Raw genomic sequence first — 19,123 nt, 5'->3', positions numbered from 1 at the left:
GTGCAGCAGGCATGGACGTTAGTCCAGCGCGTGTTTACATAGTAAAACAAGGTAAACAGAGCAGACGCGAGCAAAAAATACATTCGTAGTGAACGGCCCATAACTATCCTTTCGCGCGTACCTGTGAGTGAGAACGCGTGGGCGAAACAAGTTAAGAAAGCCTGTATTTTTTTAGAAGTTACAAATCCGAACAAAAAGTCTTACTTTAAAAACCGACCCAACCCGGCAGACATCTAACGTCAACTGCTCTGAGAGCGCTGACAAAGGAACAACATGTCACCCCTCAAGCGGTGTTTGCAGAGCTATCCAACAGTGCGGGGTAGTTAAAACCGCTAATTGACCTGACTGAGAGAAAAGCGCTTTATAGTTTTCCTTTGCACATTGTATCGTGCTAAGAGTGGTTGTTTTGCACAGATGGATAAACGTCCTAGAAAAATCAGTCTGTTTTCAAATTCTGTATTTCCCCCACAAAATAGCTGATTGTATTCCGTCCAAAATAAATTTATAAAAAGAAATAGATGCAATTTGGAGAACGGTGTGACGTTTCTTCAAGAAATCACTCCGAAAATCAAGTGATCTATGTCTGCGTCCCGAAAGAGGGCAAGAATGCCCACTACATGACACACCCACTCCAAGTAACGCTCCCCTTGGATCACAAACCCATTATGTTATGTCGCGTTTCCGCCTTCTTTAACAATTTATACACCGATCAACCACAACATTAAAACCACCTTCCTAATATTGTGTAGGTCCCCGGCCCTTGTGCCGCCAAAAACAGCGCCAAGTGTTCTACTCACCACAATTGTACAGAGTGGTTATCTGAGTTACAGTAGACTTTGCCAGTTTGAAGCAGTCTGGCCATTCTATGTTGACCTCTCTCATCAACAAGGCGTTTTTTGTTTTGCACCATTCTGAGTAAACAATAGAGACCGTTGTGCGTGAAAATCCCATCTGGCACCATCAATCATGCCACAGTCCAAATTACTGAGATAAAATTTTTACCCTATTCTGATGTTTGATGTGGACAAGATAAGCTCCTGACCTGTGTCTGCATGACTCTATGCACTCAACTGCTCTTCTACCACACGATTGGCTGATTAGATAATCGCATAGAAGATTGTTGGTGCCTGATGGGCTGATTTGAATATTTCTGTAACTGCTTATCTCCTGGGATTTTCACACACAACAATCTCTAGAATTTACTCAGAATGTTGCAATAAACATCCAATGAGCGGCAGTTCCGCAGATGGAAACACCTTGTTGATATGGCGATTCGATAATATTCAATTGAACTTTAACATTGCGGTACTTTGAGGTTAGGCTTAGGGTTGCGACGGGACTCCAATTAAACAACAGTGTATGAATGTGACAACCAGCTGTTGGTTGCAACCATAGACAGTCTTTTAAGGGGGCATAACTTGTAGTGGGTGTGGCTTGTTGTGACCTTCCAGGTTGCAGACACTCTTCTACAAAAATGTCCCTATTGGCTCACAGATATAACTGAAATAAGATAAAATTGGAAAAAAGTATCCTGAGAAATAACATTTGTCTCTGTCAGTCCTAAGCTACGAAACAAATTTATTTTAAAACATTTTTTTAGGAAACCTGTTAAAAAACAGGCACATTTTTTAAATTCCTCTTGGTTCCAGAGAAATAGCATCTTTAATTGTTTGGTTCCCACCTCATTTTCAGGCAAGACTGACAATGAGATAGCTATTTCAATTTAGCATGCATTCCACCTTTCTGCATGAACATATTATACAAATGACTTCATCTTAGTGCTTGACAGACTCTCCCTCACATAAATAGTTATTGGAGAATGCTTTGAAGCCACCAACATGCAAAGAATGCGCAGATAGACTTGTACTTTTACAGTATTCTGTAGTTACATGTAAGATTTTATCTGTTAACATTTTGGCCTTGTGAACTATTTTTTATTTCAAACACATTCTGCATAATTTTTGAATAGTGAGCTTTTCTTTGAATCCTTTCCACTTGTACATGCACTGCACACAAAAGGCCAATAAAACAATTTTACGATTGTTGTTATTTGTCATGCACAAATGACAAGCTTTTGAAATTTACATATTTTATCTTGTGTCTTTTTAATCATACATAACAATATCTCTCTTTTTTCCATATAGTGTTACACTTTCAAATCCTTTAGATGTTCCCTATGGTATCATCCAGTATTGTACAAGTAAGACTTTAACACTGTTTGGAAGGATGACAAGAAAATTACAAAAGGAGCAAGCCTCAACTGTTCTCAGGGCAGTGTTCAGTCAAACTCCCTTGAACTTAGCTTCGCAATAGCACTTTGGTATTCAATCAAAAGTTTATAGCTGCACTTTTATCTCCATCAATACACTCTAGCCACTAAAATGGCTTACATCAGTCACATCGTTCACTCAACACCACTTTAGCTTTATATCTGGCAGTTTAGATTGATTAGGAAGCGCTATGGCAAACAACCTTATACAAACCTTGCAAAACAAAGTTGAGAAAAAATTCTGAGTAAATATGTAGAAAAAACAAAACAATACATGACATTACACTTTTAGAGCTTCCAGGCTAAAAAACAAAACAAAAACAGAAATAGAAAAACATCATGAAAATCATCAAAATACATTGTGCACAGTATACAAAAAACAAAACAAAAATCAACAAATCACTTCAATATCTCAGTTGTGGATGAAATGCAGGACTGGGGCAGATAAACACCTTTTTCCAGATTCAGGGTTACACTTTATTCTTGTGAAAAGGCAGAATTCACTTTGGAGGGGTTGGGATCCTACTACTCCACATATTCTTGACAGCTATTACCGGCACTTAATCTGTGGGAAAACATAACAAAACACTTGACTCTGGTACAAAAGTGAAAAGAGGGGTCCTTTACAGTGCAGAAATAGTTGGAGTATAGAAGGAAAATTAAGATTCTTCCTTGTTTCCTTTAGTCTTTGTTTTAGTCTGGAAATCGCTGGCAGGCTTTCTTCCAGCGACAGGCAGTGCACCACTGGTCCCTGCGTTCCACGCCATACACTTTTCGGCACTTTTTGGCCTCACCTCGGCCCTTCCTTAGAAAACACAAAGAGTAAACAGGAAAAGTGAAAATATGCAGTTGTATATGTAGATCTACAACACTATTTAAAATAACTTTTGTTGGCTTAACCTAATGTAGTTGATCAGTCATAAAAAATAATATTTGTGACTTAAAATCAGTTAATTTACCTGGACTTGATACCACATTTTAGGTTATGCAGCAATATTTTAGTGTATTTGTATTTTGACCAAATGCTTTTTTGTTTACTACAAAGGACAGCATTCCACAGAAGCCCTGAACCACACTTTGGAAAACAAATTCACTAGGTGAAAATAGTTTTTTGTGCCTTCCTGAGCTTATGCCCTACAAATATATTTTTCTTTCTAAATTATTTTCTCTCTAAACAAAATAAATTATCTAAAAATTTTTTTAATAAAATTACAAAATATATATATTTTTCCGTCTAAACTATAAACTATATACAACTATAAATACACAGATCAAGTACCACAGCTGTCATCTGTCACCCTGTAAGCATTAGATTTCATGCTTACTAATAGTGGCACCAGGTGGCTGAGGTTGGTACCACATGCCAATAAGCAAAGAAATAATAAAAAAAAACTTATTGTGCGTTGCCTCTTGGAGAAAAAACTTTTAGTGCCTTCCTGAGCTTATGTTCTACAAAAAAAGAATTTAGGTCTAAAACTTTTATATATATTTCGGTCTAAAACAAAATGTTTTGTGTAAATACGTGAATTTTTTTTTAATCACAAGAGTGGTTCAGGGTTTTTGTAGCATTTAGCTTTGCAGTTCACTAACAGTCTAATACCTGAATGAACAGTGCCCTCTGGAGGGAGATGCACTCATGGTCTGTGATCTTGTGGGGGCGCTGTTACGCTGTAGCCACTGCTCTCCAACACTCACTGACCGGCTGCGAGATGATGGACTCTGTGATGAAAAGGTCAAAATCATAACCTTATGGTCAAAGACATTCCATTTGTAAAAAAAAAAAAAAAAAAGACAAAAAACAAAACAGATGCTGTCATGCACTATAAATAAATGGCTTTTGTTTAGACAGACCAACCTGAGGTTTCTGCTGGACATCACCAGGCATGGTCCAGCTACAAAAGGTGGGTGAGCCTGGAGAGACTGTGACCTGAATGGGCGTGCAGGCCTACAGGGAAAAAAACAACAACAAAAAGGAATAGTTTTACTAAAAAACACATTTACGACTAGAGGTGGTCGATATTCTGGTAGACATGATAAATCGGTAGAAATTTGCCAACATACATTTTGGAATATCATCTCGGTAATGCAAAATTGTCACACGAGACATGTGTACAGCACATAACATGTACGTGGAGGAAGGCAGAAGGACTGCTCATTCCTCAATTAATTTGAATGAGAAAATGAGAGGAGATTATGAAGGAAAAAGTGTCACATATCCCTATTTTATTCTTTGATTTATATATTTCAAGTTAAATGTGTAAAAATAACTTCTTAAGGTGTATGAAGCACACATGCAGAAAAAAGCACACCTTAAGAAATATTACAATTTATATGACAAGCCCTTAACGAGACAATTAATCATCATAGCCCAAAATAGACAATTAATCGTCATGATTATTCATTTGACAATTAATCGTCTGCCAAATTTCATAATCGTGACAGCCCTAGATGTCAATGTAATTTTCTAAGAACAATTATGAATTTACAAAACAACATGAATAAGTCTGTTTAACTTCTAACAGCAAAACCGCCATTTTGAAAAAGTGAGACCTTACCTGATAGAGATGTTCAGTGTGAATCTGCCACACACTGCTTGGAGCCGACTGGCTGAGAGTGCTTGACTGGACTAAGGTGGATTGGCTTAGTGTGGACCCAAAGGATGTCCAGACCCCGCTAGAGAAGGAGGGAGCAGGAGAAGAAGTGTCCTCATCTTCTGAGGAAACTTCTGTATAATAGAAGTCTTCTTCTCTGAGCTCTGAGCCCCCACTGGTTGAGAAAAGACAAAAAAAAAAAAAAAAAAAGAAGAATAGGAAACATTATTTGTTGCTAATTTCAGCCCCAGTAAATAAAGTAGTTTTACATGTTTTTTTTTCTTCAACGTAGTGTAAAGAACATAAGTACACTATCATTGTGCCTACACATACTTTTCTTTACAAAACATAAAATTCGAATTAGCATTTTGTTTATGGGTTCGATCACATAGAGAATTTGGCAAACAAGTGGTCTGTATGCATGAGAACACGTAATTATTACTGATTAAAAAACATCCTAAGTGGATATCAAATGAAGTCGGTTGAGAGAATGCACAGGGTGTGTAGAACAGTAATCTAGAAAGGGTGGCTACTTTGAAGAAGTTAATAGTTTTGATGTGTTTAATATTTTGTCACTACATAATTTGCCATTTCAAGTGTTCTATTATTCTAAAACGTGTAAAATAATTATAATAATTAGTGCTGTCAGCCAATTAAATGTTTTAATTGTGATTAATTGCATCATGTTCTGTAGTTGAAAGAGCTGAAATTTGACAATATATATTTATTTTCCTGGAAATGAGTGCATTTTGATAGTTCATTCCAAAACGTAACAACATGATGCTTTATTCAGATTAACAACTTTTATTGATTCACATATATGAACATAAGTAAAACAAACAATATATATATATATATATATATATATATATATATATATATATATATATATATATATATATATATATATATATATACACACAGAATCAATCTTAACCCCCACTATTAACCCTCCCCCTCCCAATCCCACCCTGACCCCCAACAACATCACAGTGGTCTCAAATGATATAGACACACACACAAAAAATAAATAGATAAATACAAAAATAAATCACATATACATAAATGACAAATACCCACCCAATTTCTCCACAAACATGTTGTATCTTCCCATTCTTCTAAATGCCACTTTCTAAAAGGCCGCCACATCTTCCAATCGCCGAGCACCACTACTGAAAAGAGGGAGTTCCAGCCAACCTCCAGACCCTTAAAATAATCTGCCTGGATCATGACACTGGTTAAGACCCAACTTTTTATGTGTCTACTTTCAATGTCGATGATTGCCCCATCGCCCGAGATACAGAGTCTGGGGCAAAATGATACCGAGTGCCTAACATATCGCAAACCAGACTCTGAAACTTCTGTATCTCAACAAACCCCCCAAAAGACATGGGTTATATCTCCATATAGGTCAACGAGTGTATTAACCCCCCTCGCAATCCACTATGACCAACAGAAAGGGGACTTAATGCATAGTAGTTTAGGGTTTAGCCATAAGCTTCTGGAAACATTTAGATAACAACAACAACTTACATTTATATAGCGCTTTTCTCAAACTCAAAGCGCTTTACATAGTATGGGGGAATCTCCTCAACCACCACCAGTGTGCAGCATCCACCTGGATGATGCGACGGCAGCCATAGTGCGCCAGAAAGCCCACCACACACCAGCTATTGGTGGAGAGGAGATGGTAGAGTGATGTAGCCAATTCAGGGATGGAGATTATTAGGAGGCCATGATACATAGGGGCCAGGACACCGGGGTTAAACCCCTACTCTTTACGAGAAAGTGCCCTAGGGATTTTTAATGACCCTAGAGAGTCAGGACCTCGGTTTAACGTCCCATCCGAAAGACGGTGCTTTTTTTTTACAGTATAGTGTCCCCATCACTATACTGGGGCATTAGGACCCACACAGACCATAGGGTGAGCACCCCCTGCTGGCCTCCCTAATACCTCTTCCAGCAGCAACCTTGGTTTTCCCCAGGACGTCTCCCATCCAGGTACTGGCCAGGCTCAACCCTGCTTAGCTTTAGTGGGCAACCAGGCAATAGCTGCAGGGTGATATGGCATATCTGAATTAAACACTCTAGACACATTTGTTCATAGCGAGTGCAAATGTGAAATATTGTGGTGTGATTCATCTTCTCTGGTTAGATTGATAGAAAAGCAATGGCAAAATAAGGGCAAGAAATTCCTGTTCAATACAGAACCATGGAGGGGCTCCAGGTGGAAGTGACCAATGAGCCAAATATCTGAGACCGAACACATAATAATAAAAAAATTCTTGGGTAGGCCTATCCCACCTTTGTCAATCGGCCTATGCAGCTTACGAAAATGTAATCTGGGTTGCTTGCCATTCCAAATGAAGGACTTCACTATGCTCACAAATTGCTTGAAATAAAAGAGGGGGACATCTACAGGGAGAGACTGTATCAGATAGTTGAATTTTGGAATACAGTTCACTTAAATAACATTAAACTTCCCAATCATAGATAAATGCAATGAAGCCCAGTTGTGCACATTGCTCGAAAACATTTTTATTAAAGGGTAAAAATGAACTCTAGCTAAATCAGACAAATTTGTAGGGAATAAAACACCCAAAGGCTGTTACTGGACAGTACGATGTCAAAGCCAAAGCTTCGGATTTAGACCAGTTGAATTTGTATCCTGAGAACTTGGAAAAGGAATTAATAATTCTGTGTAGGGAAGGCATAGGTCTGGTAGGGCCAGAGACAAATAATAAAATATCATCTGCATAAAGCAGAAGTTTATGCACCACACCTTCCACCCATCACCCCTGGAAAATCATCCTCCTTTCTTATCACGGCAGCTAATGGTTCCAGGGCAAGTCCAGAGTAAAATAAACTGAAATTAATCAATTTGTTTGTACTGCTGCTACAGGGTGTCTATAAAGTAAATTGATCCAACCAATAAATGTGCTCCCAAACCCATACATTTCCAAAATCTCAAAAAGATAATCTCATTCTACCATATCAAGCATCTTTTCGGCATCAAGTGAGATGGCAGCTATTGGAGTCTGATCATTCACCACTGACCACATGATATTGATAAAATGCCTAATGTTATCAGAAGAGCTACGACCCTGAATAAACCCCACTTGATCTATATGTATAAGAGATGTCATAATTTTACTTAATCGATTAACCAAAATTGTTGACACAATTTTTACATCTAACTAGATTAGGGAAATTGGACGGTAACTTTTACACCCGCTTGGATCTTTGTCCTTTTTAAGAATCAGACTGAGCCGGGCTTGCGTCATAGTTGGCAGAAGCTTTCCAATCTCTATACAAGTTTATACAGAATTATAAACTTAGGATAAGATCTAAAAAAAATTCAGCTGCAAAACCATCTGGCCCCGGAGCCTTGCCTATAGGTAAGGCCTTAATTACCTCATCATGTTCCTCTAAGGTTATAAGATATTTTTTTGCTCAGACATCAATTTAGGGAGTTCTAATGGTCTAACATTAACATTTAGAAAGTTTCTAAAATCGTCATCAGTAGATGAATAAGTGGAACAAAAAAAAATTAATATTTCTTGTTGCACTTAAATCTGTTTTGAATACTATTCTGATGCTAGTGAAAGTTTGTAATATGGCACTTTTCGTACCAATGTCTCCTTAAGACGATTTGCTTATGTTCTCCTCTTTTGTAAGTTGCTTTGGATAAAAGCGTAATATCAATGTCTGAGGTAAGAATTCCACAACCAGCAGATTTCACTGAGGGAATGGTAAAAAAAAGACACTCTCTGCTTTATATATCTAGCCAAAAGCATCCCTGATTTGTCCCCAGACTCAAAATATGACTGTCTAGCCCTGAATGACCAAAACTCCACTTTTCCAGTTCTCGTGTTTTGGATTTTTTGATGAATGAGGCATACCGTATGATCCAACCCCTAAAAACCACCTAAAGTGCCTCCCAAGCCACACCCACAAAGGATACGGAGGACCAGTTGGTCTCCATATAAACACTGATTTCAGTCTTTAGCATTTGTTGGAAATCAGGATTTTGCAAAAGAGAAACATTAATGCGCCAGCTGAATGATTTCTTTTTCTCCATATGTGTCACCACCTCTAAACTCACCAGGGCGTGATCTGAGACGAAAGGTGCGTACACACTTCCAGCGACTTTGTCGCTGCAGGTCGCCAGTGGCTGGCGGTGAAGTCACTAGTGGGTGTTCCCACTACTGTTTGCCTAGTAACGTTTATAAATGACATTCACGGATGTCATTCCATTGCTGTTGACAGCGAATCCCTTTTCTTGCCACTAAAAACAAACATGTTGGCGGGAAAAGACTAAATATAAATGGAATCAGTACATAAAATGCTTTATGTCAAAGATGAATGAGAAACAAGGCGTGCTGTTTGCCATAGCGGCTGTTTATCTGCGGCGAAAATGCAAATGCCGTACTGTCTGGGTCCATAAAATCCCCACAATCTCAGATACACCTTTCCACGCAGTATTTTTCTTAAAAATGTCCTTGTACATGGGAAGAGACATATCATAGAGCACTGGAAATTTTCTAACAGCAAGAATTAGCCTTTCATCCATCTTTCCGTTACTGCAGGAGCTGAGAGAGAGCGAGAAGGATCACGTGAGCTCTCCATTCTTCTCTCCTATTGGCTGTCGCTTCCATTAGTCGCTCTTCATTTGAATAAAGTTGAACTTGTCTCAACTTTGTTGCGTCGCTGGACACGCCCACATCTAGTTGCCAACGGTCGCGACAGCTCGTGTCGCCGGAAGTCGCTGTGCTCTCATAGAAAATGAATGGGATGATGTCGGTGTCGCTGGCAGTGTGTACGCACCTTTAAGGTGTTTCCAATTGAGCAATCGACAACAGATGGAATGAGGTAGGGCTGTCAAAATGGCTGAAAAACTAAATTAGAATTTCTTAAATAATAGTAATATTCAATTATATTTGAATTCTAAAGATATAACTTTATGTTAGAGGACAAACAGTACCGTATTGACTCCTAAACCCACAAGAGGGCGAAAGTGAACGCAATGAGCAAATATAATCCAAATCAAGCATCGCATTTTTTATTGACATGAAATGACAAACTGTTATTCTGAAACTATCCACTCACTCATACATCTACAAATTGTTTATCAAAAACACCAGACGGTCAACTTGATCTGCAGCAAGGGTGGAGCGTTTTTGTTGACAATGTTTCCATCTGATGAAAACACACACTCATCTCTGACCGATGTGCCAGTAATAACCTGGACTGTTTTAATAATGGCTCCTCGTCATGACATTCTCGAAAAAACTCTTCAGGATGAGAAGACTGCATGTGTGTTCTCAAGTTAGATGTTGTGGAGTGATATAGCAGCGTTTCTTACACAACTTACGCTGGTTTTGTCAACAATCTCGCCTTCGATACTCCAGAAACCGAAGAAGCGCCACATACACCAAAACATCTTAAAAGTGGCTTGGGAAGAGCTTGTCCAGGATTTTCACCATATCTCTGCCCTCCTCATGTTCAGGAATTCCAACAATTTGCACGTTATTCCTCCTAGTGCAATTCTCAAGGTCTTCCAACTTTTCAACTGTGCCTTGGTTGCCAATGGATCCATGAATGCAAATGGAGCCAATTCCCTCTCCGATGACCCCAGATAATCGATCCGTCTCTCGACGTTCGCGATTCTTGTAACCAACTAAGACAATTTAATCATTCAACGTATTACAAAGAGATTCTCAAAGTCTGCAACAACTTTTGTCAGCATCACAGATATGCTCGTCATTTGACACTGATTTTCTCCCACTGCACCATCCAAATTGAGTCCCTGGTCTGCAGGCTTGTTGGAGGTTCAGCGTCAGCACATAAGTGTCTTTTTATATCTCCAGAGCCTGAGGATTTTGAATTCTTTGCCATGTTGACTTCAAAGAACAAACATGTAGTAGGATCTGTCGAATCTCACAATTTATCCCACAAACATAATTACAAACTAGCAAAGCATGCACAGATTGTGATTTACTCGTCTGCTTCTCACATGGCATCACACAATCACACCTCAACAAAATGCTTTATTAATATTTTCCAAACAAAGCCTTCTGCAACATAAAGAAATAGCATCAATTCAAGTAACATTAAACATTCCTCACTGTCTAAGTTGGAGTTTGACTAATTTAAATAACTTATCATATCATTCCTTTCTATTCTCAATTGTTCTAATGAATTAGGTGGTATGTGCAGACATACTCACCCCAGGTGAAGAATGCGAATGTGGCGTTTCATTCCAACTCGTGATGTCAGCACTTTCCCACAGCCAGGCCACAGACACCTGTATGCTCCCCTGCTCAAGCTCTGAGGGTCAGAGAAAAAGAAAGTGTGACTCAGACATATTTTTAAAATGTCACCTAAAAACACTTCCTATTCACCCACAGGTTCAACAACCTGACAGTCCTGTCATTCTTACTTTGCATCTTGTGACATCCGGCTCATCACATGCAGCTTGGTCCATTTCCATGTGCAATCCCTCATCTTTCAGTTGGCCAAGGCTTCTGTCCATCTCAGTGACAGATGGAGAGGGGGCTGGACTTACATTGCCATGGTCCCAGCTCCAGTAACCGCTACTGCCACTGTCGGACAGCTCACCTCCACCACACTCCATGTCCCCTAGAGTCACAGACAAAAGAACCAGAAAGTATGAATAACAAAAAGCTCTCTTCTTACAGTGTTGACTAGATCCATTTTGGTCAATAAATTGAAAAAGAGAACAATGTTCAACTTTATACTTTATTAAATTCCACTTCACAAACATTTCAAAATTAGGCATTCCTTAGACTGTTCCCTAACATAACATAGGCAAAACCACAGAATTGTCTGTTAGCAAAATACACTAATGAGCCAAAACATTATGCCTTATATGCTGTTGGTCCTTCGCGTGCCGCCAAAACAGGCACGACTTGCCGATGCTTGGACTCAACAAGACCCCTAAAGGTGTCCTGTGGTATCTGGTGCTAAGACATTAGCAGCAGATCTTTCAAGTTCTGTTAGTTGCTAGGTGAAGCCGCCATTGATTGGACTTGTTGGTCTAGCACATCCAATAGATGCTCCATCGTGTGCCCATTGTAGGTGCTTTCGATGGTGTAGATGGGTCATCATGGGCACTCTGACCATTCTATGGCTACGTAGCCCCATACGCAGCAGGGTGCGATGCACTGTTGTGCCACATTCCACCTGTAACCATCATTAAAATTTAGTAGACAGGATAGCCTTTGCTGCCCTCACTCATCGATGAGCCTTGGGCACCAAAACCCTGTAATTGGTTTGTGGTCTGTCCCTCCTCGGACCACTGTCATTAGGTACTCACCACTGCTGACCGGGAGCACCCCACAAGCCTTGACATTTCAAATATGGAATCATCTGGCCATAACAATTTGGCCCTTGTCAAAGTCACTCAAATCTTTGCTGCTTCCCATTTCTCCTGCATTCAACATTTTGACTATGAGAACTGATTGTTTGCTTACCATCTAATCCACTCAGACCTTGAAATGTGGCCTTGTTAGGAGATGATCAATGTTATTCACTTCACCTGTGAGTGGTCATAATGTTTTGGCTCATCAGTGTATATTGCATAATAAAATGAAATATTAAACAAAACATATTTACATACATATACAATGGCGTCCAAAATTTGGAATAATGTACAGATTTTGCGGTCTTGGAAGGAAATTGGTACTTTAATTCACCAAACTGGCATTCAACTGACCACAAGTCAGGACAATACTGATGTATAAAACAGCACCATCACTATTTAAAAAAAAAAAGTTACATTTGATAAAATCTAGACAGGTCCATTTCTAGCAGCTATCACTTCAATACCTTATCCTTGAGTAATCATGCTAAATTGCTAATTTGGTACTAGAAAAAAGTTATTTGGTTCACTATATGAAGCTTAACAGTGTTCGTTTTTGAGTTGCCACAGTATGCAATACACTGGCATGTCTTAAAGTCAATATTAGGTCAAAAATGGCAAAAAAGAAACAGCTTTCTCTAGAAACTCATCAGTCAATAGTTGTTGAGGGATGAAGGACATACAATGCTTAAAATTGCCAAAAAATAAAAATAAAGTGAGGACAGAAAGAGATGTGGAAGGCCAGATGTACAATTAAATAAGAGGATAAGTACATCAGAGTAGCTAGTTTAAGAAATATACGCCTCACATGTCCTCAGCTGACAGCTTCATTGAATTCTTCCCACTCAACACCAGTTTCATGTACAACAGTAAAGAGAAGACTTCGGGCTGCAGGCCTTATGGGAATAATTGCTAAGAAAAGCCACTTTTGAAATAGAAAAACAAAAGAAAATGTTATGACATTGGACAACAGATGATTGGAAAAAAGTGTTATGGATCTTAACTCCACGGAGCTTTTGTGGGATCAGCTAGACTGTAAGGTGTGTGAGAAGTGCCCGAAAAGACTGCCACATCTATGGCAAGTGCTACAGGAAGTGCGTGGTGAAATGTCACCTGAATATCTGTACAAACTGACAGCTAGAATGCCAAGGATCTGCAAAGCTGTCATTGCTGCACATGGAGGATTTTTAGATGAGAACTATTTGAACCAGTTTAAGAAGTATTGAACATTTTCTTTCAAATTGTAATAGTCATTTTTTACTTTAGTTATTAATGTCCTGACTATACAATGTGATCAATGGAATGAAACTTGGTGAATAAAAGTAAAAATGTATTTCCATAAGAGCCAAATCTGTACATTATTCCAAGTGTGTGTGTGTGTGTGTGTGTATATATATATATATATATATATATATAAAAAGAATGTTTTGATTCCATTTTGACATTCCAACAAGGGGACTTAATGGAAATTCCAGGGTTCAATACAAATTAAGATCAATTGACAGCATTTTTGGCATCATGTTGATTATGACAAAAAGAAATTAAACTCGTCCCTCAGTATGTATATATATATATATATATATATATAAAAATAATTGTGGTTACAGTAAGGAAATTGAAGTGAATGGGGCCAGCCCATAAATATTAAAACACACACTGTATAAAAAGCATGGACACGTGATAACATTATTTTAGTGTGATTTAATTCGCTTACCAACCTTACCTGTATAAAGTTATATCCAATATTACACCTTCATTGTGATGAAGATGTAGTGCCATTAAACCCTGTAATCTGGTAAACGCAGTAATGCTGGTAAATCCCTGATGTGTCACGCTAAAATCATGTTAACAATTAAAATGTTTGTCTTGTGGCTATACCATGAAAAGTGTATTTTAACATTAATTAATTGGCCCCCTTCGTTTCCATTAAAAGTGGCCTTCTGTAACCGCAAGTTTTTGCTTTATAAAATAATAACACCGGGACAAGCTCAAATTATTTTCTGTGGTAATCAGCATTATGCCACAAATACTCTGGACCAGAGCATGTGAGCGTAGCGGAGCGTGAGCGTAGCGGGGAGCGGAGTGGTAATACTTCCTCCTGAGCGGAGAGAGCCTTTCTGAAGATTCCGCTCCGCTCGCTCCGTCCGCTCAGCGCCGCTCGCTCTACCCGGAATGCCCTATTGTGATTTGCTAGTTCGAGAATCGGTGAATTAGCTAAATCAATAGTGGGTTGGTTATGGAGTTCAAATATTGTTTTAAGGAAGTTGCGAGCCTTATGCATAAATGCAAAGTAAAAATCACAGTTAAGAACGAGCAGGGAGGAGAAATTGAAAGCGAGTGTGGAGAGACTGTGAGAGTTAGCAAAGATTCATATTGGAATATAAAGCGTCACATTGCCAGAAAGCAGGAGGATGTGCTACGAAAACAAGGTAGTGCAGCAAAAGGTGAGCTATAGCCTATACCATTCGAAAATAAATGAATAGATAAATGGGTAAGGTAGGCTGTTGTACTGAGCCCCTCTCATGACATGCAGACAAAAATATATTGTAATATACAAATTAACATTTCGTTCCCAACTTCCCATGAATTAAGAATTCGTTCTCTCATTTAGGGTGGCCACGAATTAAATTCGCTTCTACAAATTCTTAAATCGTTCCTGGTTTAGTAAATCGTGGCCATGTTGAACTAATTAGTAGGCTACTCTCGTTTTATTAAAACAAGGAAACAAATTATTACAACGTGGTCATGATTTACTAAACCATGGATCGAAATATTATATTGTTAATTTTGTACGATTTAAATAAAATTAGGAAATTAATTATTAAAACATGCTGACGTCAGGTTGGAAGGAATTGTTAATTTGTTATGCAATCATCATATCAGTGCAACTAAAAATAACCTATAGCCAACTCACAATATGAATTAGCCTACATAATTGTTGTTGATGTAGCCTATTTTTAAGTTGAAATTAGACAGAAGTTATTGAACCACTTGTTAAATTTTAAAAAAAAACTGACCCGAATAATTAGGTAGGCCTATAATTTAGATGTAGGCCTAGGCAACAGAAAATGTACTGTACGCTATTATAATGTATGCAAATTCGTTTTTACAGAAAAAAATGCTACCAATCAAAGGGAGATAAATAATTTTTTTCCTCTCCTGCGTCCCCAGACTCCCCAGTTCTGAGCGCGTGTTTTCCGCCGCTGGATTACTGTCCCGGGCACACCGCATGAGCCTGAAACCTAATACTTTGTCCAAACTAATGTTTCTAAAAGTAAATTCTAAAGTGATGTAAAGATTGAGACGTTTTTAAATAGACCGCAATTACCCGCAGTTATATTTAAACTTTAGAACGGCGTTTCTTTTACTAATGCCAGTAAATCATCCAGGTGTGCTTTGATAAGATGTTGTTAAGTGCATTTCACCTGTGTGTGCTTTTATGAGCATGATAGTCCAGATGTGTTTTGTGAAGTTCTACATGCATTTCATCTTGTTTGTGTGTGCGTCGCATTTTAATATGCCTGTTTTGCAACTGCAGTTATGTTCACGGAAATAAAATAACTGAAAATCAAATATACCTTTTCAGTTATTGCATTTAATAGGCAAGTTTGCCAAAGGGCTAGACATGTTTTATAATTAAGTTAATTTAATGCATTTAAATGAATAAAAAGAACAGACTTTTATTCAGAATCACCCCGAAATAACTTCTATTTACAATCCTAGCTACTGTAATTTATACATGTATTCCAGATATTCATTACAAAGTACAAACAGAAAGCAAGTAGCCTACAGAGACATTTTATGTCTGAGCAGGATCTGAGCGGGAGCGTGAGCGATTCATCAGTGGAGCGTACGCTTGGGACGCGAGCGACTGAGTGGAGCGCACGCGCATAGAGCGGAATACTGAGCTGAGCGTCACACCGCTCCGCTTCGCTCACATGCTCTGCTCTGGACTGAGCTTAACTTGTATTGAACCTGGAATATTCCTTTAATAAGCAATAATAATATTAAATAAATAAGTTAAATTGTGTTTAAAACCTTTATCTGAGGAGATACATTTGGGAAAAAATGGGCTGCGTCAGTTTTTCAAGCATAATCTGCAAAGTTTTCAGCATCTATTAGTTTAGATCTAGTTTCCAAAAGAAGCTCAACTCACCTGGGAGGAGGTCCCTCTGTGGTGGGCTTTGGACAACTGGACTGCAGGACAGACTGGTAAGCACCATTGCAGCCATGATCTCATCCATCTCCACTGACCCAGGACTCCTGAAATATGGCATGGCAGAATGGCTTTATAATCACTATATTAAACATCAGTTTGTTTATATATTCACTAATCATGCACATAAGGCATACAATGACATATTTCACAATAACAGTTGAAAATGTTCATACAGTTAACTAATCTAGTAAAATCACATACATTTTCCTACAGAGGGCCAGTTATCTTAATTCTGCATAAATATAACTAATCTAAAAATTATTATATGTAAACATTCTTGATGTGGTCACAGCCTGTGCAATACAACCATCTAAAGGGATGATCTGGATCTGTAGATTACCTGTAAGGTAAGTCCACACCGGAAGACCGTGGGAAGGAAAGAAGCTTTGTTTGTTGTGAGTTGGCATCGGCAGACCACTCTCTCTCTGGGCATGTATTCATCTTCTGTACATTCGCTCCTTCTCCTTGACAACAGCTCTGCATGCAGATCTGTGAAGAGTGCATTTGTGATGCATTTCTCTTTAAATGTATCACAAAATAATAAATCATTTGTTTTATTTTTAACTCAAGTTATCTGTTCTGTTGTGATACATACCAATCTGTCCTGCCCCTCTGTGCTCGTCTGTACCTCATCCAGTCCTGCCCTGGATCCCACCGCTGCCATGATGTGCCCTCTCAGAACTGAAACAGGCTAAACAGTTGGCTTTGGCTCTCCTCACAAAAAGCTGAAAGCAGGGTATTACATGTTTAGATGCTATGCATACTGGGCAATATTTAATCTGAATGTCAAAATAGCTAAAAATAAAACAGAAACCCAAACATGCTAAATAAATGTAAACAACAACTTATATTAAAATCATGCAACCGTTCACCACTTTTACCTCAGATATAGGTAAGAAACTGTATAAACAACAAAACAGGCGATAGATTTCTGCATTTGGACAAACAGCACACTGGGATACTGCCTTTACATTTTTCAGGCAACACACCCCCTGAATATCAGCCTCTCAGATACTGTAACTCCGGATTTGGGAGTGAAATCATGGAGAGATCAAAACCCTGTATTGGAATTCAGACAGATTTTTCCTTGTTTATCAACGTAAATTATACAAACTACTGTATGCATCAGACAAATGTCTGTTATACATGCTGTTATTTCCATACCTGCAATTACAGTGCTTTCAAGGACAGAACTGTATTGATATTACTATTATTATTATTACTACAGTGTATTGAGACAGTTTTGCATCAGTCAGGGGTTATTCAAACTGAATTAAAGCAAGACTCAACGACTAAAACAGTAGAATAGGCTTTGTTTCAAATTTTGTTTTGTAAATAATTTAAGCCTTAGGTGTGGTATCTGCGCTATTTTATATTTTTGTTGTAAACTTGTAACAATTTGAAAATCTCCCAATAACATTCTAAGCTTCAGCGATGATGCAATAAAAATATGTATGCAATAAATTCCAAAAAAGGTCATCTTTTTGCATATTAAATTGTATTTATATGATTAAAGCACTAAAAGTACACATATGGAGGATTGTCTGTAATCTTTTTTGATAAATAATGTTGTAATAATGTCATTATTGGCAAAACACTTTATCCATAAATGCAGATTTTTCAAATAGCCCCCCTTCTTATGGTATTTAAGAATTGAATTAAAACAATATGCAATAGCCCTGACAAGAATTTTCTTTTAAATACTGTTCTGTGCACACAAAAAAATATACAAATAAAAAAAAGCCAAAAAAAAGACCTGATGTAGCATTCATTTCCACAGAACCAAAGCCTAAGCTTAAATAAAACACGGATCCTTTTTCTGCATTGCAAGCGCTGTTATATTTCCTTAGGAAATGCAGCTAGCTAGTTTATTCTGGAACAGCTGAATTAATATGTGCCATTTTGTATAATCCAGTTCCACACTTTGACTGGGACGCTCGTTATGGGCGTTTGCATTGAGCAAATAACAACCTTCCCATTTTGGTCGGAAAGTGTGTTCTGATTGGCCAAATCGGTTTCCCGAAAGGCACACCCCCACCAGACAACGTGTTCGTACACGAGATTCAGCTCAAGTCCGTTAATATACACAAACAATTGGCAAAATAATAGACAGTTGCAATGATATAAAACACATTTGTGCAAACAATAATCTCGAATGTGCAGACATTAAACAACAACAACATAAAGACGTGCATTAGACCGCCAAACTAACTTCATACAGAGAAACTGATTTTTTTTCTCGAAACAGAAAAGCGGAAGGACGACATATACAGGCTCTACGACCATAAAGAAAATGTCTTTAAACATGCCATAAGAAATCCTTAGAAAGTGTTGGCCATACCGTCACATTCTTACCTTGGAAGTTTTTGCAGGGAGAGACGCTCCTGCCTGCTGCTCAGCCGTTCGTGCTTTTCTCTGTCTGCAGTCAGTCAGATATTCTGGGGGCGTCATGCGCGCGCAGTTTACGTGCATTGTTGTTGGACGGCAGCTGCTTACTGCAACATCTTTAAGGCACATTGTTTATATGTCTTACAGGGGTGCTACACGAATAATAATGCGTTATTGGTTATAGGTAGTCATATCTAGTCATATCTGTAGTATTATTACGCTATTCTTTGATCTGTGTGATTGTAATGTACTGTTATTGAACTGTATTAGTG

General features: G+C 38.3%; 1 protein-coding gene across 1 annotated transcript; it reads right to left on the bottom strand.

Annotated features, from left to right (window-relative positions):
* Positions 1-1,865: 1,865 nt before the first annotated feature.
* LOC127622044 (zinc finger protein 395-like) lies at positions 1,866-18,907 on the bottom strand. Its single transcript, XM_052095944.1, has 10 exons — positions 18,819-18,907; positions 17,059-17,188; positions 16,804-16,952; positions 16,401-16,507; positions 11,303-11,502; positions 11,090-11,190; positions 4,825-5,035; positions 4,125-4,214; positions 3,870-3,988; positions 1,866-3,074 (listed from the first exon to the last, which is right to left on the bottom strand). The coding sequence occupies exons 2-10, from the start codon at positions 17,125-17,127 to the stop codon at positions 2,963-2,965; spliced, it is 1,158 nt and encodes a 385-aa protein (XP_051951904.1). The 5' UTR covers positions 17,128-17,188; positions 18,819-18,907; the 3' UTR covers positions 1,866-2,962.
* Positions 18,908-19,123: the final 216 nt, after the last annotated feature.

Source organism: Xyrauchen texanus, chromosome 28, assembly GCF_025860055.1.
Source record: "Xyrauchen texanus isolate HMW12.3.18 chromosome 28, RBS_HiC_50CHRs, whole genome shotgun sequence".
Taxonomy (NCBI): domain Eukaryota; kingdom Metazoa; phylum Chordata; class Actinopteri; order Cypriniformes; family Catostomidae; genus Xyrauchen; species Xyrauchen texanus.
The sequence above is the reverse complement of the archived record's forward strand: the minus strand, read 5'-3'. Positions and strand labels throughout refer to the sequence as shown.